This window comes from Xyrauchen texanus, chromosome 43 (genome assembly GCF_025860055.1).
Source record: "Xyrauchen texanus isolate HMW12.3.18 chromosome 43, RBS_HiC_50CHRs, whole genome shotgun sequence".
Classification (NCBI taxonomy): Eukaryota; Metazoa; Chordata; class Actinopteri; order Cypriniformes; family Catostomidae; genus Xyrauchen; species Xyrauchen texanus.
In genome coordinates, this window is record NC_068318.1 from 24057480 (window position 1) to 24080974 (window position 23495).

The window sequence follows — 23495 nt, forward strand, 5'->3', positions numbered from 1 at the left end:
GGGCTGACCATGATGTTGGTTTTCTCAGTCCTTCATATTAGAGTAACCTGGATGTCACGAACCCCGCTCCCTCGCTCCGCCCCCTCGAGCTTCCACGCTCGTTCGCCCCTCGGGCTCCCACGCTCGTTCCGCCCCCTCGAGCTCGCACGCTCTTTTTGCTCGCTCGAGCCCTCACGCCCACTTTGCTCCTACTCGCTCACATGCTCGTAGGCAATCTCCCTTCCTCGAGTTTCTCACGCGTTTCCAATCCCCCAGAACATTATGACCACCTGCACTCGCGTCATCTGCACTCCTGCACATTAGTTTCACCTGCACTCATCTGCACTCGACATCACCTGTCATGGTTTACACCTGCACTTGCCCCTATATATATCACTACCCTTTCGTCTCACGGTTGTTGGTTATTGTATTTAGTTTCCCGTGTCTTTGCCCCCGCTAGTCTCGTCTAGTTTTGACCTCCTCTCGTTCACCTCTTAGCTTGCCAGCTCCCCTTGTTCCCCTGTCTTTTGCTTTCACTTGTTATTCTTATTCTGATTACCCCGGCTTTGACCCCCTACGCTCTCGTTGACCACTCTCTCCTGGATTTGCCCCTTTACCCTATCTTGATTCCCCGGCTTCGATTTAACGCTCACCCTGACCATTCTTCACTGGATTTGCCCTGTTTTTGTACTGTTGCCTGCTTTGTTGGAATAAAGCAGTTTTCTCCGACATTGTGACTGTCTCGTCTTGTGTTTGTGTGTGCGGGTTACAAAATAACCAACCTCACCAAAGACAGTCACAATGCGTCGCGCTGAGGATTCGCGCAGCTCACTAGAGCGGAGGAACACGTCACATTCAGCCGAGGAGCTACGGTGTGGAAACTTGACCAGCGCTCATGGCCCAGGGGCAGCAGGTATGTTCTATGTCTGAAATTTTTCACCCTGTTTCACCTGTGTCTGCCCCTGAGCCCGTTGATGCTTTCCACGCATCCGTGGCGCTGTATGCTCTCCATCCCGGAGAGGTTTTATGGCTCATCGGACGCTGAACCAAGGGTTTTCCATGCAAGGCAGTGGTTATGTAACTCATAACCCCGTCCTTGACATTATGGAGCCAGCGGCCCGACTCTTGGGTTTGCGCCAGGGAGCCAACCCTTGGAGGCTTATATTATGGATTTTTGTGCCCTGGCGTACCAGGTGAATTTTGATGAGGTGGCTCTGAAAGACATTTTTCAATTTGGACTGAATGAGCCAGCCTCATCAATCATGCATGGTGGTCGCTGCTCTCTCAACCTGGCTCAGTTTATTGACCTCGCCCTACTGTACGCTGGTTCCTCGTTTACTGTGGGGGAGGCAGAAACTGAACCAGCGTTCCATACCACGGCCCCAGTCCCGAAGCCTGTCACGGCCCCAGTCTCGAAGCCTGGCACGGCCAGCGAGTCAACGCCCATGCCTGCCACGGCCAGAGAGTCATCGCCCATGCCCGCCACTGCCAACGAGCCAGCGCCCATGCCCGCCACGGCCAACGAGCCAGCGCCCATGCCCGCCACGGCCAACAAGCCAGCGCCCATGCCCGCCACGGTCGGCGAGCCAGCGCCTGTAGCCTCGACCGTCCCCATGGCCACGTCCCCTGTTGGCCGAGGACGCAAGAGAAGGAAGAGGGCCCCTTCTCCCCAGTCTCGTCTTGTGCTCAAGACCGCAGAGGTTCCCTCAGAGTCTTCCACAGCTCTACCGATCTCTGCTCCGCCCCCAGAGTCTTCCACGGCTCTGCCGGGTTCTGCTCCGCCCCCAGAGTCTTCCACGGCTCTGCCGGGTTCTGCTCCGCCCCCAGAGTCTTCCACGGCTCTGCCGGGTTCTGCTCCGCCCCCACAGTCTTCCACGGCTCTGCCAGCCTCTGCTCGCCCCTCAGAGCCCTCGCGGCCTCCGCCTCTCGAGTCTCCCAAGGCTCCTCCTCCCAAGCCTCCCAGGGCTCCTCTCAAGCCTCCCAGGGCTCTTCCTCTCGAGCCTCCTAAGGCTCCTCCTCTCGAGCCTCCCAGAGCTCTACCTCCCAAGCCCCCCAAGGTTCTGCCTTTCAAGTCTCTCAAGCCTCCCAGGCGCCGCCTCTCAGGGCTTCTCCTCCCGAGTCTTTCAAGGCTCCTCCTCCCAAGCCTCCCAGGGCTCCTCTTCTCGAGCCTTCCAAGGCTCCTCCTCCCAAGCCTCCCAGGGCTCCTCCTCTCCGAGCCTCTCAGGGCTTCTCCTCTCCGAGTCTTTCAGGGCTCCCCTCCCAAGCCTCTCAGGGCTTCTCCTCTCCGAGTCTTTCAGGGCTCCCCTCCCAAGCCTCTCAGGGCTTCTCCTCTCGAGTCTCTCAGGGCTCCTCCCCCCTCAAGCCTCTCAGGGCTTCCCCTCTCGAGTCTTTCAGGGCTCCTTCTCCCCTCAAGCCTCTCCAGGGCTCTGTCCCTCGAGTCTTTCATAGCTCCACCCCTCGAGCCTCTCAGGGCTCCGTCCCTCGAGTCTTTCATGGCTCCACCCCTCAAGCCTCTCAGGGCTCCTTCCCTCGAGTCTTTCATGGCTCCACCCCTCAAGCCTCTCAGGGCTTCTCCTCTCGAGTCTTTCAGGGCTCCACCCCCTTCCAAGCCTCTCAGGGCTTCGTCTCTCGAGTCTTCCAGGGCCCCACCTCTAGAGCCTCTCGAGTCTTCCACGACCTTTTCCCCGAGCCTCTCACGGCTCTACTCCCAGAGACTCCAGAGCTTCCTAGGGCTCCGCCTCTCGAGCCTCCTACGGCTCCGCCTCCCGAGCCTCCCACGGCTCCACCTCCCGAGCCCCTCACGGCTCTGCTCCCAAAGACTCCAGAGCTTTCTATGACTCCGCCTCTCGGGCCTCCTACGGCTCTACCCCGAGACTACAGAGCCTGCCTGGTGCGTACGCCTGGGGACCTCCCACGGCGCCACCTCCATTGGCTCCACCTCCTGAGCCTTCCAGGCCTTCCCCCCTAAAGCCTCCTTCGGCTCCACCTCCAGAGCCTTTCAGGCCTTTTTGTTTGTTGGGTTCGTCCAGCACCACTTCCTCGCAACCGAGCGCGGCCGTCAGGAGCCGTCCGTTTTAGAGGGGAGTACTGTCACGACCCGCTCGCCTCGCCTCGCTCCGCCCCTTGAGCTTCCATGCTCATTCCGCCCCTCGAGCTCCCACGCTCATTCCGCCCCTCGAGCTCGCCGCGCTCTTTTTGCTCGCTCGAGCCCTCACACCCACTTTGCTCCTACTGGCTCACATGCTCAGTAGGCAATCTCCCTTCCTCGAAGTTTCTCACGCGTTTCCAATCCCCCAGAACATTATGACCACCTGCACTCGCGTCATCTGCACTCCTGCACATTAGTTTCACCTGCACTCGTCTCATCACCTGTCATGGTTTACACCTGCACTTGCCCCTATATATATCACTACCCTTTAGTCTCACGGTTGTTGGTTATTGTATTTAGTTTCCGTGTCTTTGCCCCCGCTAGTCTCGTCTAGTTTTGACCTCCTCTCGTTCACCTCTTAGCTTGCCAGCTCCCTTGTTCCCCTGTCTTTTGCTCTCACTTGTTATTCTTATTCTGATTACCCGGCTTTGACCCCTACGCTCTCGTTGACCACTCTCTCCTGGATTTGCCCCTTTACCCTATCTTGATTCCCCGGCTTCGATTTAATGCTCACCCTGACCATTCTTCACTGGATTTGCCCTGTTTTTGTACTGTTGCCTGCTTTGTTGGAATAAAGCAGTTTTCTCCGACATTGTGACTGTCTTGTCTTGTGTTTGTGTGTGCGGGTTACACTGGACTTGATCATGTGTGAACTTTGGTGATCAATGACTTTGTGTTATACGTATGTAATGTAAAACCCTTTTTAAAAAGGACAGAGAGGTGATCTGCTTTCTGTCTCTGCCTTCAGATTCCCAGTTTCCCATTGAAATATCTGCTGTCAAGAGGGACCATGACTTTCTTGACAAAGACCTTGTGGATCCTCTTTGCCGGTAAGATTTGACAAATTGATGTGAAGATTATCAGCAGGGTGCAGTATCTATCTATCTATCTATCTATCTGTCTGTCTGTCTGTCTGTCTGTCTGTCTGTCTGTCTGTCTGGTCTGTCTGTCTTCAATCTATCACTCTCTGCACTGCAGTCTGTTGGATGAAACTTGATGTAGTCTCTTCACAAAAATCAAAGCTGTAGGTTAATGTTGTTACATTAAGCTTGGACAACATGAAAGTAAAATTGACACTATTTACTTTCTTCCAATTTCAGTTCAATTAAATCATAATCAGTTAAATGTAAATGCACAGTTTTCATTTGAAATGGTATGTTTCGATTGGTAATTCTTAGGATTTTGTTTAAAAGATGGCAATGGCACACGTCTCGGTCAATTTAAGAGTTTTATTATCATTCGTAGAGAAGGAAATGTAAATTAGGTTATTTATTTGAAGTAGGAAGTGTTTTTATAGAGGGGCAAAGGTCTATTGCTCTTTACAACAGAAGACGATGTCTGTTTCTTTTTTATCATGAGCTTGTTGTGGTCACAAAACAACATGAATAGATAAAGCCAAAAGAGAAATGATGAGGAATAATGTACTATATTTCCAAAAGAACATATTTAATGAAACCAAGCCAATTTTGGCTGATCTCTTAGTACAATAGCATCTGTTCTAGACAATGTACATGAATGTGTGTACATCTATATTCATAAAGTCTCTAAAATGGGCCAGGTAGGCTGAGCACTCTTTACACTTTTTTCTTAAATCCTTTTCATCTACATGTGTGTTTGAAGAAACTTCAATGGTTCTTCAATGGTATGGACCAGTATCCAACTCGTCATCTCTTATTGCCCCTCTCCTGGGTCTACAAGTACAAAAAAGCTCAGTGGCGCTGGCTCAGTGGCGTCCCCACCTCTGTAGCTCTTCGCTGTCGCTTTGATCCCTAAAGCATCCCCCGTGGTGTCTGTTCTGATGTCCCTCTCAAAGGCCTTGGGGTGCATGGGGGGTTTGGGATGGCAGCATAGACTACTAAAAGATGGTTGGGAATGTGTCTGTGTGTTTGTGTGAAATAAGGCCCGGGAGCACTGAGGGTTTCTAACAGGTTGTCTCCCTTCTCTAATGCCACTAATGACAGCGTTAGTGAGGTCTGACAGCTTTACTGTCTGTGAATCCACACACACATACACATACACATACACACACGCACACGAGTACACACTACTGTGTCTGCAGGCATGATAATAGCATTTCATTACCACACCACAGACACGGATATTTATGCCTATTTATGCGGCCATCTGGACTCTGGATGTTTAATTATGGTGGAAAACTCAGAATCGCATTACAGAAAATGTGGAAGGGACCCTGCTTGTGTCTGCAGACAGCTGATTTACCGTGTTTATGTCATGATGGAACATTTTGGAGTGTCAAAAACAAACAAGTTGGGTTTTATAGGTGAAAAATAATGGCTTGTTTGTGTCTGGAAAGGATATGAATTGGAGGGTCTTCTCTTTCTTGTGGAGTAGAGAACACATGTGTCCAGGTTTGGCCAAATGTTTGAAAGGAAGGCATTTTGAGTGGGCCAAATCATGTTTTGCTTTAAATCTTCTGATATCAATAGGTTTCTATGAGGGAAGGGGTATGGTTAGGGCAGTGTTCATTTTTAAATTTTACAAGTCAGTTTTAGACTCCCCTTTAATTTTAGTCCATATTTCATCATGTCATATTCTTTTAATTTGGAATTTTGTCAGCAAACGTTGATGTAAAGTTAATGTACAAAATGACAAAAATGTATCAAACTGTAACCCCAAGACCAAAATGTGTATATATATATATATATATATATATATATATATATATATATATATATATATATAATAAATGTATAAACATTTATTCATTTGAACATGTATCAAACATATAAAAAAAATGCAACAAAATAATATAACTGCTTATTGTGAAAAGCTCCTAAAATAATATTATAAAATGAATATACTGAAGTATAATCTACTTTTTCAGTTCTGAATTCTTCTTGCTTTCGAGAGTATTAATTTTAAAATGTTTTGCTAGCTTAGGATATAGCATTGTGTATAGCGCGTTTGTAAAAAAAAGTGTATTCACAATGCAAGTTACGCATTCTGACTAAATTACAGTAAGCTCACCTGTTCATTCACTTCTTTTCTTGTTCATGTTGCTTAAGCAGGGAAATCACCAACATACTAGATTGTTGGATTAGATTAATCAATTATTTCTAAAAGATTTGTCTTCTAAAAACAGGTATTTCTCCTTATTATATTTTTATCAACATAATAATTTAAATAAAATTATGTAATTATCCTCTTGTCTTGGTTATTATTGACAAAATTTAAAAACATGTCAACAAACATTTTCATGAGTTATTTGATGAGACAATGATGAGAGATTATCACACGTTCATCGCCAATGTGAGTGTGTGTGTGTGTGTGCTTGTGTGTAAAGGGACAGAGAATAACTCTCCAGGGGTGAAGATCAGGCAGACTAGAATGTTAAAGGGTACTTAAGTGTTTCATCAAAGAGAAGTTGAACGAGAAGGTGTATTGCCCACCCTCTCGTTCAAGTTGAGGTTAGATCAACGTAGGATCAACAGTGGATCTGCTCTCTCTCTCTATGTGGATGTGTAGTTTCTTTGTAGTGGAGATGAGATTAATTAACACATTAGTGACCGTATTTACTCTTTTCCAGTCGTCTCAACACTCTGAACAAGTGTGCCTCCATGAAACTGGACGTGAGCCTCCCCAAGAAGAAAGTGAGTGATGAATTTGTCATATCATATACTTAAAAATCAATGGATTTTTTTTCCTTTAATATTTTAGATAGTCATTTGGGTCAATCTCAAGAAAACTGTCAAGAAATGTCTGGGTCATATTTCACCCCAAAATAAAAATAAATAAATAACTAAGAAAGAATTAAAGAAAATACATTTTTTGTATTAATATAAGAGAATGGAGAGTTTTTGTATTGTGACTTTTTAAGATCAGTTTTTGTATTGTGACATTATTTGCATGACAATTATCAGTAGCATACTGTATCTGAAAGAATGTATGCCTGTTATATATAAATCAGTCTTTACAGTAAATCTGTCTGTGTGGGTTTGAATGGATGATTTGGTCTATAAATCGCTTAATACAAAGCAGATTACATAAAAAAGAGCCAGACCCGGCGCCAGACACAAATTCACGGACGGGCATTACATTTTTTTCAGGGGGGCACAACTGAGATAAACCTAATTCCCTAATTGCATAATAACATTAAATGATATGACCGATTATGAATTGAATATGTAATGATCGATAGTAGCCTGTTACATAATGTACTGACGCTATTCAAATTCATAACTGACGCTAAAGATTTGTGCTGTTTAGGCTCGCGCAGCCTCTCAATGAAACAAATAGGCCTAACTGCAGCTCACACAAAGAAACTCAGTTAGCATACTGTGGTAAAAAATTAAAATTGTGTAAGTTAGTTTTTTAACATGAAGCAACACCATACAACCAAGTGCTGAATACCATCACGATTGAAAATGTAACACTGATTTCGACAGTTCAATAAACAAGTAATTCATATTAAGTCACTTACATTTTAGATGCAATATTGACTTTTTGTTCTATTTTAAAACATAGATCCCAGCAGAAACAGAACGCATCTCACAGTCAACCGTGTTTTCATTACTAAATGATTCAGTGTTTTAAACGAATCGGTTGAGTCAAAGATTCAATGACCCATTCATGAACGACTACTTTATTCTTGATGAATCAGCTGTTTGAACGAATCGTTTGAACAAATGACTCAGTGACTCGCTTAACACCGCAGCTGCTTATCCCTTACCCACCTGTGGCCGTGACGTCCCTTGCTTGAGGCTGGCTATGGCTTTGGCAAGTAACGTTAGACCAACTAGTATCGCTGGAATGGCTAGCCTCTGCAGTGTTGGGAGTTGGATCGACCTCTTGTGAACTGCTACACCCTGGGTCTTCTCCCCTTACCTCGCTGCTCTCTTCTGCCAACTTTGGTGGTCTTTGATTAAAGAAACCCCGTATATCCATGGTAACTGTCACACGAAATATCTCAGCATAGTTGTTAAAAAAAAACAAAAAAAACAGCTATCGTTATTAAGCGCTACTATGCTTAGGACACAAACAAACATTCCCGCGCTCACTATCGACAAACCAATCAAATCCATTTAAAAACATTATTTTTTAAATCAGACCAAACACATTTTTAATTTTATTCAGGAGTTTATTCATCATGTATATACAAAACGACAACTTACCAACTTGTAATGAAAGTTACAGTAGCCTATTGATAAAAAAATATAAATAAAAGTGCAAACAAGCAAGGACTGGTGGTTGGTCGACTCACTGGGACTACTAACATTCACGAATAGATTTTATGGTCGAGTGCGGGCGCTGGGCGTAATGGGTTGCAGGAGAATAAAACGATTCGTGGGACTCCTATCTAAATAAAACATCCAAAAACAAATACATTGTTATTCATCTATTGCACAAAAGCAATAAGAACATCTAAACAAAATAACGATTTACAGTCGCAAGCATAAGTAGATGTTCTCATTATAACGTGTTTTTGCAGCGTTGTGCAATGTAGCCAATCACAGACATATGTGTTGATTTCTAAAACGCAATGGCCAATCAGATGCATTTCAGATAAAATCCACTCAGCGCTCAAAACGTTGGAGTTTTTGTTCAGTGCTGAATTCTGCATGCTGCATAATAAAAGAGCTTTGTGTGATCGCGATGAAATGTGAGACGTGACGTAGAGTTGATGAAGGGAGACAGGATCGTCCAGGGCGGGCACTAGTGACTCACAGGGCGGGCCAGGCCCCCCAATGCCCGCCCATGGCGCCGGGACTGAAAAGAGCAGTCATGAGCAGTCATGAAAATTAAAAATTGTCTTTTAGCATAAAGTGTCAGTTTAATCTTCACTTGAGACTCTTTGCTTGTTACTTGGGGCCCGTATTTCAACCTAATTATATTTCTTAATTGTGTGGGTAATTTTTGACGCTTCTAGTTCAACTGATGGCATTTGAAACGGGTCCATAGCTGTTGCTGTCTTCAATGCAACCAGATCATTTTTTGATCTCTATAATTTTCTATTGCTCTTGTTTGGCTGATATTTGAGAATTCCCCCAGACCAGCCAACATGACTTAGGGGATGTTGTTGAAATAGTTTCCTGAAATTTTTCAAATACCATTTTACTCTTTTGAGAAAATCTTTGTCTTTGCTATTCAACTTAAATGCACAAGGTCTGTGATAATGTATGTACACTGTAAATCATTTTTTTGTTGCTTTGACAGTATGTTTACTGTATTTCCTGTATTTACAGTATGTTGCTGTCAAACTGAGCTGTATTCTTTAGGAAAAAATTAGAGGTGAAAATAATTACAGTTATGCACTGTTAAAACAAGAACTGGACCAATCTCAAACCTGCACATACACAAATTAGAGGGGAAATTTGTGGTATTATTCAGTGATCTATTATCAAAAAGCCGAAACCCTGGAGATGTCTTCTCTGCATTGGACTTACTCAATTGCGTAAATGATAGAACTGTATTCTGAATGCATCTGGCAACTTATGAACATTGAGCCTGCCTTTGACTCAACGTCACTTCAGCCTTGAGAGGAGCAGAAGCAAAGTGATCTCTTTCTCTTTTCAACTGAACCAGGTGAGCATCAAAAATCATACAAAGCATCTTTTAGCAGTTTATAATAATTTTTTCAAACATTCATCATTTGACAGTGAATATATGCATGGAATTTTTGCTTTGTGTAGCTTTGTAATGTTTATGTTCTCAAAAAGATACTAGCATTAGTTATAATGCCCATTCTGTTTTGTATTGGAGAAAGCACTTACAAATTACGAAGTACCATAAGTAATCAAATTACCTTGTCTGTGAGCAAATGTTGTTTTTACACAGGTCGAAAAAATAAAGTTATGTTATGTACAAATATAACCTGTGTAAATATTTTGCTCTGAAATTTTTTCAATATCTATGTAAGTAACTTCTATCTTAGTCCTTCCTGAATGATCCACAACCTTGGTTGTTGAGAGTGTATTCTCTCCCTTGTAGCTTAAATGTCATGTTGATATAAAAAGAAGACTGACGTTACATGATATTAATTGATTTTTGTTCTCTAGGTCTGGACAGGCAAAGAATGGGAAAGTGTTTTTCAGTCATCTGGTGAACTTAATATTTAAGTTTTTGAATTGACTTATGTATGTAGTCATAGTTTACCTTTATGAGTAACATTTATGTGATATTTGAGTTATCATTGTGTAATAAATGTTTTGTTTGCAAAAAGGCCTCAATTGTTTCATTCTTTTTAACTTGTAATAGTTACTCTGTAAGCTAAAACTGTTCTTACTGTGGCTAGTTCTACGGTATGGACACTGCCATTTAATATACAACATACAAACAATTACTGAAATTAAATTTAATGTACAGCTAATATACTGTATTTTATTATACATCATACAAACAACTACCATAATTTTACAGTACAGCACATACTATAAATCATAATACAGTGTACTGTAGATAGTTTAACAGTCATTTTACTGTGGTATGGAATACAGCAGCTTGCTGGCTATTTGTTACCAGTAAGTTACTGTTGATTTTACGTGACAGACAGACAGACAGATAGACAGATCGTTCGATCTGAGCTCATGTGTCTGGATTTTACTATCTGTCAAATGTATTGGTAATATCAACAAATTGATTTCCCAGTCTGTCATGGTTCCCATTTTGTTTGAAGATCATGTCCAGGGCAGGCACCAAATATATTCATTCGCTCTACCATAAGGAGGATTTGCAAATGTTGTTACTAGGGAAATAGATTAAAATAATGAACTTCAGTTACCCTCAGGTGTTTTTGCCATTAACTTGATAAATTTATATCCTTTAAGAATGTAGTGCATTCATTTTAATGCATTTAGTTAGTCTAAATGTTGCCCACTAAACTAATTGTATAACAAATAGACATTTGTGGTTGCAAAGTTTGCAAATCTGATCATTTCAAAAGGTAAAAGTTTTTTTTAATTTTTTTAAAAAAAACAACGTCACATCGTTTCATGTCTCTAGCACAAATGGTGCAGATATGTTACACAACAAAATATAATACTTGGGGTTAGTAGTTTGTTCAAGGTCCTAATCCCAAATATGAGAAATAGCAATAGCGATGCTTGCTTTAGCAAACACCAGCAATTCATCTCAAAAGTTAATGCATTTACTTTGGCAGCACTGATTATAACACAACGGGGTGAATTCACTAAACAGCTGCTTTTGCGCGTGATATTTCAGAGCAAAAACAATCTTATTCACCAACCACCCGTAATCATAAGCAGATGCAATCAGCGCTGAAATAGGGTTATGTCCTCAGCATTTAAATTAAGTCATTATCATTCCTTTCCATTCAAACATGCCTCCTTTCTTTTTCATTTGGCTCATTATGTATTACTCTATATTCAAACACTTTTTTGCTTTCCTCAATTAACATTGTGCTATTACCAAAGAAAGCAGGTGGAAACTGAATTATATTTAAAAGAGATGCTTGTGAACATTTCTATGAATCATATTAGTAGAAATTCATGAAATAATTATCAAATGGTGGAGACAAGCATTATAGCCTGAAATATATCCAGATGAGCAATGTAGTCAAGTGCACTTTCAGCATGTTAAAGAGAAGATTTATAGTAGTGGAGTAATGATGAGATCATGGTGCTCTGCTGCATCCTTCGCTATATAGCACTCAGAGCTGACCTGCTTGATTGGAATTGTGCCATGGAAATTGCATTCATCAGAGTTTTTGTGGCCCCGTTTGCACCACTGCCTGATCTGCAGAATTTATTTAGTGAATCGAATTTTAAACCAGAGCAGAGAGCATTTGCAAATAAACAATGCTTTTACAGACCGCAATTCATTCTTAATGAATTCCCCCTAAAATAATGTAAATATACACACAAATCTCAGCATAGTTTTGTGCTCTGTTGTCCTTACAGAGTGAGGACTCTGATGAGGAGGACCTGCTGGCCATCAGTAATAGATGGACATTTGAGCTAAACAGTCGTCGCTGGTCCCGACTCAAAGACATTGATTACCTCCTGGGTAGAACAGAGGAGCGGAGTCCCTCGGAGGTGGGGGAGGGCTTGCGGACCACCGTAAGCAGTGAGAGCATTCTGACCGAGCTGAGTGAGCCAGAGATCTGCTCCCTGCACAGCGAAGACTCCCTGGCCGCCATGCCAGACTCTGCTTCGCTCACTTCACTGCACTTACCTAGAGACCTGCCTCATTACGGTTCACTTCCTGCGAAGAACAGGCAGCGTGGACGAACGTGCGCCAAAGACTTTCTGCGGAGAATGGAGACACTGGGTCGCACATGGGGACCATCGATGGGGCGGTCAGAACGGCGGTCTTTGGATATAAGCGGCCCAGTTCTGCAAGGCGAACCAGAAGCACTGAAAACTCTACGATGTGTTCAGATCTTCAAAGGTGAGCCTTTAAACACTGAAAATATGCCACCTATGAACAACTGCCCAACTTCGTTTGCCAGCAGTGAGGCCAGCAGCCAATCAGAGACCAGCGGTAGTGCGGGAAGTACACCAAACATGAAAGGGCGTGTCTCGAAGTATCAAGCTCCCAGCAAACGTGCAGGCATCTACCTGGAGGACATAGATGTTCTTGCTGGCGCCTCCCAGAGGAGGAGACCAGTAGAACAGAGACGCAAAAATGAGTTTCGCTCCTATGAAGAACTATTAGTGCACATCCCCAAAGATCATAAACCTGGTACCTTTCCCAAAGCACTGTCCATTGAGAGTTTGGCACCTGCCGGTAAGGACCACGGAAATTGGAAGGCTTTGGATTCGGAGCTGCGGTCGTTAAAAAGCAGAAAAGTTGGTGGAAGGGAAATTCGGCCCATGACACGTTGCTGCCCACGGGGAAGTCGGATAAGTGTGTATGATAATGTACCTGGTTCACACTTGTACGCGAGCACAGGAGATTTGTTGGACCTTGAAAAGGAGGGTATTTTCACGCACTTAGATGACATTCTGCAGCATGTGAATGGACTGCAGCAGATTGTGGATCAATGGTCCAAAAACGTCTTACCGGAGAGTGAAGGGGAGGGGGATGGCATCAGGGGGAGGGGCCAGAAGATTATTGATGGACAGTCTTCCAGTCAAATCACACTGGACTTTGAGGGGACTTCAGTAATAGAAGGTCTGACCATGGCAAGTGACGGCAACAGGGACGGGATCTCGTTAAATGACACGGACACGTCCAGCACTAGAGAGAGGAGGGACTCAGGGGTCGGGGCTTCTCTCACACGACCACGGTGAGACTTCAGTATGGATATATTGAGAGGCACCCCTTTAAATATTGAGAAACATTAAAGTTACTGTGATGCATTTGTATGTGTTGTAATAGGTGATTGCACTAGATTTTAAGCATGCAAATTACCTCAGTTGTGTGCAACTTCTTGCCTTAAGTAATTTTTTATGTTAATAGTGTAAATATGTTCTTAATTTAGGCCCTGTCCAAACTAATCCGTTTTCATTTGAAATAGTTTTTTCAGTTTCCTAACTTCATAGTTTTCCAAAGTATATGGTATTGCAGAGCATTCTTGAAATGCTCAGTTTTCACTGGAGAAAACAGCGTTCTAGTGTTGATGAAAGCTTAAACGTAACAAAATTAAAGCACTTTAAAATGAAAAAAGTATGAGTATGAATGTGGCCTTATTTTAAGTAGTGCTTAATTCAAGTTTCTGTTCTTTTAATCTTAATATTTCTCTTTTTCATGATCAGATTTTTTTTAATAATCATGTTGTTATATTTTTAGCCTTAGATGGCCCAGCTTCAGGATGTCGAACCTCCTCGGCCAATCAGGAATCTCATTACAGATATCTAGCCAATCAACAGGCCAGCTTAGCTTGCTGCAGAAGTTCTCTCTACTGCGTCTCACTGCTATCATGGAGAAATACTCCATGTCCAACAAGCATGGATGGACTTGGTGAGTTCTACAAGTTCAAGATGAAATCTACAAAGAAATGATGGAGTAGGCATTAGGAAGACGATCAAACTTTCTTATAAACATGGAACAATGAATGAGACACTGACCTCAAATGTTCTCAAGTCTAGTCAATATGTAAGGTGAGAGTGGCTTTAGTCAGAATTCATGGGTGAAGCTTCAAGGGTGTCTTGAAAACAAGATCAACTTACAAAAAACCTCGCCATAGTGTATGTATATAAGTTGTGGGTCTACTGATGCAACAAAATTAGTCAGTCATGGAAAGTCCCTGTGTGGGATGGGATTGTGGAAATTTTTTAACAGAAATGTTTTTTGTTGGTAAATGATCAGCTCTGGTGGAACTTTTGCTCTTATCAAATGACACACAGTTTGAAGTGTCCTCTTCCAAACAAGTCTCTGTAATCCTTCCATCTAAATCACAGTTCTGCAGTCTATCTTCTTGTGCTCAATATGATATGACCTCCAGGCTTTTTATCTACTGTACCAAACATGCAAAACATTCTTTGTCGACCAGCTTCGGTAACACTTTACAATAAGGTTCCATTTGTTAACATTAATTAATGCATTAGGTATCATGGACAAACATTTAGCAATATATTATTTACAGCCTTTATAAATCTTTGTTAATGTTAGTTAATAAAATACCATTGTTTTTTGTTAGTTAATGTTAGCTTTAACATTAGGTTAAAGGTGCATTAAGTAATGTTAACAAATACAAATTAGATTTTTTTAAATGTGTTAGTACATGTTGAAATTAACAAACTAATATACATAAATGCTGAAAGTATTGTTCATTGTTAGTTTATGTTAACTCATAATGTTAACTAAAGTGAACAAATGGAACCTTATTTTAAAGTGTTACCCCAGCTTCTTCTGACATCCTCTCCTTAATAATGTACCCACTTTTGTAGGTCAGTTCCAAAATTTATGAAGAGGATAAAGGGACCAGACTTCAAGGATAAGACTGTTTTTGGTGTACCTCTGATTGTTCATGTCCAGCGGTATGGACACCCTCTGCCTCTAAGCCTACAGCTTGCTCTGCGCTTTTTAAGAAGCCAGTGTTTGGACCAGGTATACAATTTCATTTACATTTGCAAGACAGATTATATGGTTCAGATACTGTCACAGGAGAGGTTATTGCAAACCCAGTTAGATGGGTAAGCTAGATGGGTACAAAACATCTGTGATTCCAGTTGCTGGTGCATTTATAAAATAGAAGAGCCAAAAATGCATACAAACCTTCAAAACGTTAGATTTTTTTTTGCCCCTGAAGTTTTTAAAATTTAAGATAAAATAAAGAGTTTTGACATTTTGTAATTGTTTTTTTAGTAGTGCTTGCCAAGGCAAGAATATAAGATTACTTATCACATTTTCTTTACACTATACAAAGATTTTCTATTTTAAAATGACGCTTTGTTCCATCGTGTTGCAGGTTGGACTTTTCCGTAAATCTGGGGTGAAGTCTCGAATTCAGGCTCTGAGGCAAATGTGTGAAACCTCTCCAGAAAATGTGAACTATGAAGATCAGTCTGCGTATGATGTGGCAGACATGGTCAAACAGTTTTTTAGAGACTTACCCGAGCCCCTCCTTACGAGCAAAATGGGCGAGACCTTCCTCCACATATACCAGTGTAAGAGCATGTCTGGTCTGTTATGAGACCATGTACACAAATACTCCAATACGATGAATCTTTAAAATCCTTTACTACTTTCTGTCTCCCCAGATGTCCCTAAAGAACAGCGTTTGCAGGCTGTGCAGGCAGCTATCATGCTGATGGCTGATGAAAACCGTGAGGTCTTGCAGACACTGTTGTGCTTCCTAAATGATGTCACTTCCTCTGTTGAGGAAAACCAAATGACCCCCATGAACCTGGCGGTGTGCCTCGCACCTTCTCTCTTCCACCTCAACATCATGAGGAACGATAACCTGTCGCCAAGGTAACGGACATGCTGACTGCTCTTTTCAATGTAGTAAAAGTAGCAAAAACAATGGCAGTCCAGTCAGTATTAAAAAGATATTTGTGATTGGTGTAATGAATAGATTTAACACAAACTTTGGTGTGTAGATACATATGCGGCAGATGTTGGTATATAGGAGCTGTAAGAATATACGTGTGCTTTGTCATTAGGACTAAATGACCCTGAAGTGGTGTGAGAAGGCGTGAAGTGTTTTATTAACTCAAGGTACTAACAACTCCCCCATTATCGTGTTCATTATGGAGCATTAATCAACACAGAGCAGACACACTGCCTGAGGGCCAGAGACAGGAGGAGGTGTTGAGTCGTTTGAAAGGAGAGGTGTAGATTAAACCTCAAACTTTATCCAGACGAAGGGGCAGGAGCGATGGGGGAGTTACGAGACTCTTGAGTCCTTTATCTTTGGTTACAGAAATATTCCTTAGTATACAAAGTGTATACAAAAACTATTTTGTAATTTGTCAAGTGTGTATCATGAAAGATGTCTTTTGATTATTATCTGTGTTCAGTTTTTATAGTTGATTTACTGTAAATGTATAAATATTGCAGATCATTTGGAGATTCAGATACATAACTTAAATCAATGTAATTGTGCATATGACGTCTTTAACTGCATTCAGGTCTATTCAGAGGAAGTATGCCACTGGACGGCCAGACCAAAAGGACCTTAATGAGAACCTTGCAGCCACTCAGGGGCTTGCCCACATGATTGCTGAATGCAACCACCTATTTGAGGTACGAGGCAGAGATCTTCATTGAGACAGAGCACACTGCAGTACACTCTGTTTGCTATGTGAACAAATTGTTGTTGTGAGTGTAAGATTGTGTGCAGAGCAACTGACAAAAACAAAACAACATTTTGTGTTGTTCTCCCTTTAAATTGACTTAATCATGATAATTTCAATATGGATTTCTTCAGAGCCTCTAAAAGGCCAAGGTGGGGGGGTAAATCTTTATATTCCCCCGACAATCTTTGTGTTCTCTTTCAAAACTTTTGCATATGTATGCTTTCCTGCTCCTGAATGGTCTGCAGGTTTTTGTATTTATGAGAGATAAGTCGAGATGACAGGTGCCGGTGCCTACTTCTTGTGGAAAACTGTATCTTGTAAACGTGTAAAGAGTGAGAAGATACAGTAACTCCTTTCTGTGTTGCATCATTATATCAACACAATGATCTGATATATGGCTTATGCAATAAACAAAACAAAACAGAAAATAAATAATTTTAATTCTATTCAAAATGCTATATATTTAAAGAATGCTACAAAAACGACAGTTTTTATATATGTAGCATGTTTTCCCAAACTACAGGCCTAATGTAATTTGAATATAATATGCTCAAATATCAGCTGTTATTTTATATGTATGTTTATGTGGCCATTTATAATGCACCAGCAGATGGCCACAATTGTGTCATCAGTTCATCAATCATTGATCAATCATTCAACAAAGACAGGTACCAAAACGTATAAAAGACCACTTGCATTTAATGTAATTTTAACTGTGATGAAACTTTATTTTCACACATTCATAAAATCAAGATTAGAATTTGTGCATTTGTGCGTAAGTATTGTCTGTTGTGCTTCACACTTTCATTGCACTGGCTTTCTCTTCTTGTTGAACTCAAAGGCTGGAAAAATGCTGGAATACTCATAGGAGAGCTAGCAGGCTAGCAGAAGACTGTCATTATGACACACATTTTACGAGAGAACGCAAAAGCATTTGCTTATTTTTCCCCACTACCATGACCCGTTAGGGGCTCAGTAGTTTTCAATTAATGAAACAAAACTGAGCAGTTATATAAATTCATAAAAATAACTTATTTAATCTTTCATCTCTTTTAAAAATGGCAGAGTTAGAGGAGCAGAATTCTTGAGAGTTTTGAAACGTTTCATATATGGTTTGTGCAGATTCCTCAGGAGATGTTCTCTCAGTCCAGGAACTCATACGTGGAAGCTGAGCTGCTAGCGCCCTCCATGGATGAGCTTTGTAAAAAACCACTGCAACAAGATGAGAAAGAAGAAGAAGAGGAAAACTCCTATCGCTCTTATCTGGAGAGCCTGATACAGAATCTGCTTAAAGAGACCAAGGATAAGACCAAGGGTTGGGTGACCAGACCAGATATTGACAATACTGAGCTATCGTTCAAAAAGGTGAGAAGACATACGTGACACATTGATGAAAAAAAGAATGAATGTTTACTTTTAAGATATACAGTAGCATTGGGACCTTATAAAATACTATTTACATTTATATATATATGTGTGTGTATGTATGTATGTGTGTGTGTGTGTGTGTGTGTGTGTGTGTGTGTGTGTGTGTGTGTGTGTGTGCATTCTGTAGTTTCAGTAGTATTTACAGTGCTGTGGAAAAGTTTTAAGCAGTTGTGAATTTTTTAATTTTTGTAAGTGAGAATGTTTTCAAAATTAATGCGATAAACAATTATTATTTAGCAGTTAACTTCATACAAAGTGCAGTAAACATTACAAAACTAAACTTTTTAAATAAATTTAGTACTTTTGGTAAAGTAATAATATTATATATATAAAAAAACAGGTAGGAGACGGGTACCCGTTGAGACGCTGGCGTGTGTCTGCAGAGGTTGAGGCTCCTCCATCTGTGGTACTGAACCGCATTCTGCGAGAGCGCCACCTATGGGACAATAACCTTCTACAGTGGAAGGTTCTAGAAACTCTGGACAAACAGACAGAGGTGTACCAGTATGTACTCAACAGCATGGCCCCTCACCCCAGCAGAGACTTTGTGGTTCTCAGGTAAGTTTGTTAGTGCCTTATACCAGATAGTTTTGCTCCTAAAATCTGATTGAATGAGCCATGTTCAAAGCTATTGTTAAAAACAAAATATATACAGTATATGGACTCTTGTGCTTGCACATCTGTTGCACCAACATTACTTGGCAACTGTACACAGGTTAGAATTAGGCAGCAGAATTGTTTATTCTGATTATAATTATAAATAAATTCAATTGTTGAACATTAGTGTCTTTTATCGTAGGACTGTTGCTGGTGATTTTAAAAAGCAATATGCCAATTGAGGCCTTGAGTGTCTTTGATTTTACCATGGTAAAGGGGTATTTATGCACTTTGCAATAAGCTGAATGAGCTAAACTGATTGTCAGCTTAATAGTATGTTTCATTTGTGCCTCTCTACTAAAAGCTTTTTGCATCATTCTGTTCTTGATTCTCCAAACTGTGAGGTCTGAAAGAGTGTTTAGAGATTCTGAACACACTTATATGTGTTAAATAAATCATTTAAACTAAATAAATTAGGCCACCCAGGTCATGCCCAGAAAATCACTGTAATGGGGCTTTTCCACTACACGGTATGGCTCGACTCCACTCGACTCTGCTCGCTTTTTTGGTGGTTTTCCACTGTGGATAGTACCTGGTACTATTTAGTTCCACCTCAGTCGAGGTTCCAAGCGAGCCGAGCCGATACTAAATGTAACATCAAAACCATGTAGATCACTGATTAGTCAGAGAGAATCGTCACTACCAGCGACACTGGATTTGCGACACGGGACATCAACCCACTAGTTTTAAAGTTACCAATAGCGAGGGCATCACTTGGCTTAAATGATACGTGTTATTTGATATTTTATCTAATTTGCACTTGGCAGAATGACATCTACATCTACATCTCCATTATGTGATGATCTGACACACTACCCATCAGTCCAGGCATGTGTCTGGGTTATACTTGATTATATGTGTGTCATTTTAATAATGTTTAGGACATGGAAGACTGATATGCCCAAAGGTGTGTGTGTGCTGATTTCGGTATCAATTGACCATGAGGACAGCCCACAGTTGGGTGGAGTGAGAGGGGTGGTGCTGGAATCAAAGTATCTCCTAGAACCATGTGGTTCCGGAAAGTCCAGACTCACCCACATATGCCGAGTTGATTTGAAGTAAGTACATTGGAGAGACCTCTTAACTAACCATAATATTTCTTCAAATATGTAGTGTTATTTTTTCTCTGTGGAACACTAAAGGAGATATTTTGTCAAATGTTCCTTTTCTGTATAATAAAAGTGGATGGTGATTTATACTACCAAGCACCAAAAAGGGCAACAAAGTAACATAAAGTAGTCAAAACAACTTGTGTGCTATATTCAAAGTCTTCTGAAGCCATTCAATAGGTTTGTGCAAGGAACAGACCGAAATTGTAATAATTACTTGCAAAGAAAAAAAGAGAAGGCCCCTCACACACCTCATCGGCACAACGTCATGTTTTTGACTACCTCCGTTTGTGTTTTGTAATTCAATCACAATTTTTAAGAAGCTGTGTCATGGTAAACGTAGTTTAAAACTTAGAAAAACATGTCTCGAGACCCCTGCAATCGGAATTGCGCTCTGTCCAGCTGTGTTTGTACTCAATTACTAGCGGCTGCTAGTGTCAAGCAAACCCGAGTGTGGTTTGTTCTCTGTTCAGCTGCGCATTGCTTAAACAGCTGGAGTTTCGCTTACTGCCCCCTGCTGAAAACAGGTGGTACTTCAAGCTTGAATTGCTTTGTAGGAACATTCCTTATTATGGTGCAGGGACCATTAATTGTGTTACTTTTTTTAGCGCATTATTGATTATATACGGTAATTAATCGCACTGAATTAACACATTTAATCGACAGCCCAAGAAATTAGAATGAATAAGATATTCATCAGGTATATCGTATGACCTAAATATTGCTTTGTTAATAAATGTGAAATATTTTTTACAAGCAACAGCTGTGTGCAGGACTTATTCTAATTGTTATTCACTGACAATTTAATTCCATGCTAGAAAATATAACATATGGGTTTTCGAGCAACATGAGCATGAGGTTTTTGTTTGTTTGTTTGTTTGTTTGCTTTTTGGGGAACTATCCCGTTAATCTAACAGACATGGTTGTAATTAACTTTAAATTGTTTAATGTTGTGTTTGAGCATAAATATTCCTGTGGTTTATTAGAAATTCTCTTGTTAAGTGCTTCCAAAGTATGTGGTAATGAAATCTGAAACTTTCATAATTACTGTACATCTGTGAATCATTGATTGCAGTTTTAACTGTAAATGTATCTGCTGTGTTTCAGAGGAAAGTCTCCAGAGTGGTACAACAAAGCTTTCGGCCATCTATGTGCAACTGAAGCCGCTAATATTCGAAATTCCTTTCAGGCTTTGGATCCCGAGGGCCCAGAGACCAAAATTTGAGTGATGCATATCATCATCAGTACTGATGGTGGACATCTGGAAATAGAGTGGAAAGGAGGGATTTAAGACAGAGGAAGAAAGTGAACAGTTTAAGCATCTTTTGCCCCTAAACAAAAACAAACTGTCTTTTTAGAGAGTTTTACCCCTTGGGGCATTTGATTTAGTCTATTTATTATGTGTACGTTCATGCAGCTGTTCAAAACTGTTTTTGTTGTCTTTTGTTTTGGGGAATGTGTGGAGAAGTGAAAAATGATGGATGGAGAAAGTGGCAGCGACGGACCCTACTATAGCCATAAAGCCATAAGTCGTACTTCTGCTTCCGGTTGTCCAGACTTTATCACAGCTCTGCTTTTAAGTCGGACCGACTAACCACAGCAGACAGCTTTAACTATTACCTTTAAAACATAGCTTACGACAAACACAGAGCAGATGTGAATGACAAGCCTCCTCACGCTAATCAAAACACAGCAGGTCTGGTTTAGTTTTACTAAGTACTCCATGTCGCATTCATAACAAAGATCTAAATTACTGCATTCTTATGAAGTTTGGTACGTTATTCTCTACTCTCTAAATGTTTTTCATTTATTTAAAATTGTATTAAGGTGTTTTATCCTGAATCATTTGAATGAAGCTAGATTTACAGTACCGGTAATTATTTGTAATTGTATTTTTAAGGTTCTTCCCTGGTGACGTATTGATGTGAACTATTTACTGCTGATAATATACATGACTAGCCCATATTCTCTAAATGTTCTGTTTTAAGAAATGTTTTGTTTATCGTGTTACTTGGTTTCATTGTCCCAGGTAAGCAATAATGCCTTTTCATGATAAATCCATCAGTATTGTGCTCTTCTGACAATGCAAACTTAACTAGTAATGACTAAGAGGTCAAGCAAAATTTTTAAATAATATCAAATAATGTAGATGCCTGCTATGTTTGTTGCAAGTACACAATATTGAAAGCATTTATTAATATTATTATCATTAATGCTGTCTGTGTTATATGTTGCTGTGTCACACTATGATGTCTAGGACATTAATTCATTTCACTGCTTCTGAGAAGCATGTCTGTTCCATTCAAAAATCTGTACATTTGTGTGTTAGTGTACATGTGTAGATAGAATTCAAGGTGTATATTTTGTACAAAAATAAGGCTTATTGACAGGTTTATCTGTTTCTGTGCTGTTTTGATAGGAACAGTGTAAATGGGTTTGACTTTAGATCAATGGCAGGCAGTGAGGCCTATGTCATGGCTTCAACCATAGTTTTAGAGCAGTGAACGGGGTGATTGGAGCACCTAACATTTAATAATGTGTAAAATAAACCCTCAATGGAAATACAATTTTATGGAGTATTTATTTGTGTGCAGCCTCTCTTATCAGAGTGGAATATTTTTGATGGGAATGAAACGAAACTGGTGGTCTTACAGTCTTTCTAATGGAATTAATGGTTGTGTAAATTAGTGTTAATAGTTCAGCTGAAGAAACAATGCATAAATAAAAACTCCTTTTGGTTAGAGACTTATTGAGATTGAGTCTATCCTTTACAGACTCATTTTCATTCCCGTCGAAATTAATTATGGCGCTCATCTACATTTGAACTGATATCTCAATTATTTATGAAATGGGGATGGATTTCTCAAATAAAACGTTGTTGAATTGGTTCCGAACAAACGGATTCGCTAAAATGACTCGGATCACAAGTTGGACGAAATTCTTCTCCCTCCTTACCAACAGATGGCAGTGTAGCTGCACCATAGTCCCATTGGACGCGTCCTTGAGTTGTTTTTGTCTTCTAAGGAGTTTAGGCACATATGAAGTAATTTTAACAAACTGTAAAGTTTGACTGCAATTTAAAGGTCATATGCCTCCTAGTTTGTTGCTAAAGAACATGTCCAATAACAAGCAGTGATTGTGTTTTCCCCTGGGTCTGCAGAACACAGGCATTCCAAAGGAACCATCGGTCCACACCATTTGCAATAATATGTCTAAATAAATGGAGGTATTGAAGGCAGAGGACACTTACTGGATACCATGCATCATCATTAGAGAACGAAAAGCACTGACGTATCTGTTCATTTAATATTTTTTATTTTTTTTTGCAGGGTAATATTTTAAGAACATCATTGTCAGCCACAAGCTGCCCCTCAGCTTTGTGTTGTTAACAGATAAGGTCAAGGTAAGCTATCTAAGCAGTTATATTATCCCTCAGGTGTTTTAGTTTGATTGAGGTAGAAACGTTTGGAACTTAAAAAAAAAAAAAAAAAAAAAGTTGAGGCGATTTTT

At 40.7% G+C, this 23495-nt stretch overlaps 1 protein-coding gene across 4 annotated transcripts in view; it reads left to right on the forward strand.

Moving 5' to 3' along the window:
• stard13a (StAR-related lipid transfer (START) domain containing 13a) overlaps positions 1 to 22536 on the forward strand; it is a 75919-nt gene extending 53383 nt beyond the window's left edge. For all 4 annotated transcript variants that reach the window (XM_052116416.1, XM_052116415.1, XM_052116414.1 and 1 more), the window contains 12 exons: positions 3876 to 3957; positions 6675 to 6738; positions 12004 to 13334; positions 13838 to 14008; positions 14938 to 15097; positions 15459 to 15657; positions 15751 to 15964; positions 16624 to 16738; positions 17914 to 18156; positions 18560 to 18777; positions 19758 to 19934; positions 21093 to 22536. In XM_052116416.1, the coding sequence (XP_051972376.1) occupies positions 3876 to 3957; positions 6675 to 6738; positions 12004 to 13334; positions 13838 to 14008; positions 14938 to 15097; positions 15459 to 15657; positions 15751 to 15964; positions 16624 to 16738; positions 17914 to 18156; positions 18560 to 18777; positions 19758 to 19934; positions 21093 to 21210 (3092 nt within the window). In that variant the 3' untranslated portion in view covers positions 21211 to 22536. The remainder of the gene's footprint in view (positions 1 to 3875; positions 3958 to 6674; positions 6739 to 12003; positions 13335 to 13837; positions 14009 to 14937; positions 15098 to 15458; positions 15658 to 15750; positions 15965 to 16623; positions 16739 to 17913; positions 18157 to 18559; positions 18778 to 19757; positions 19935 to 21092) is intronic.
• The last annotated feature ends 959 nt before the right edge of the window (positions 22537 to 23495 follow it).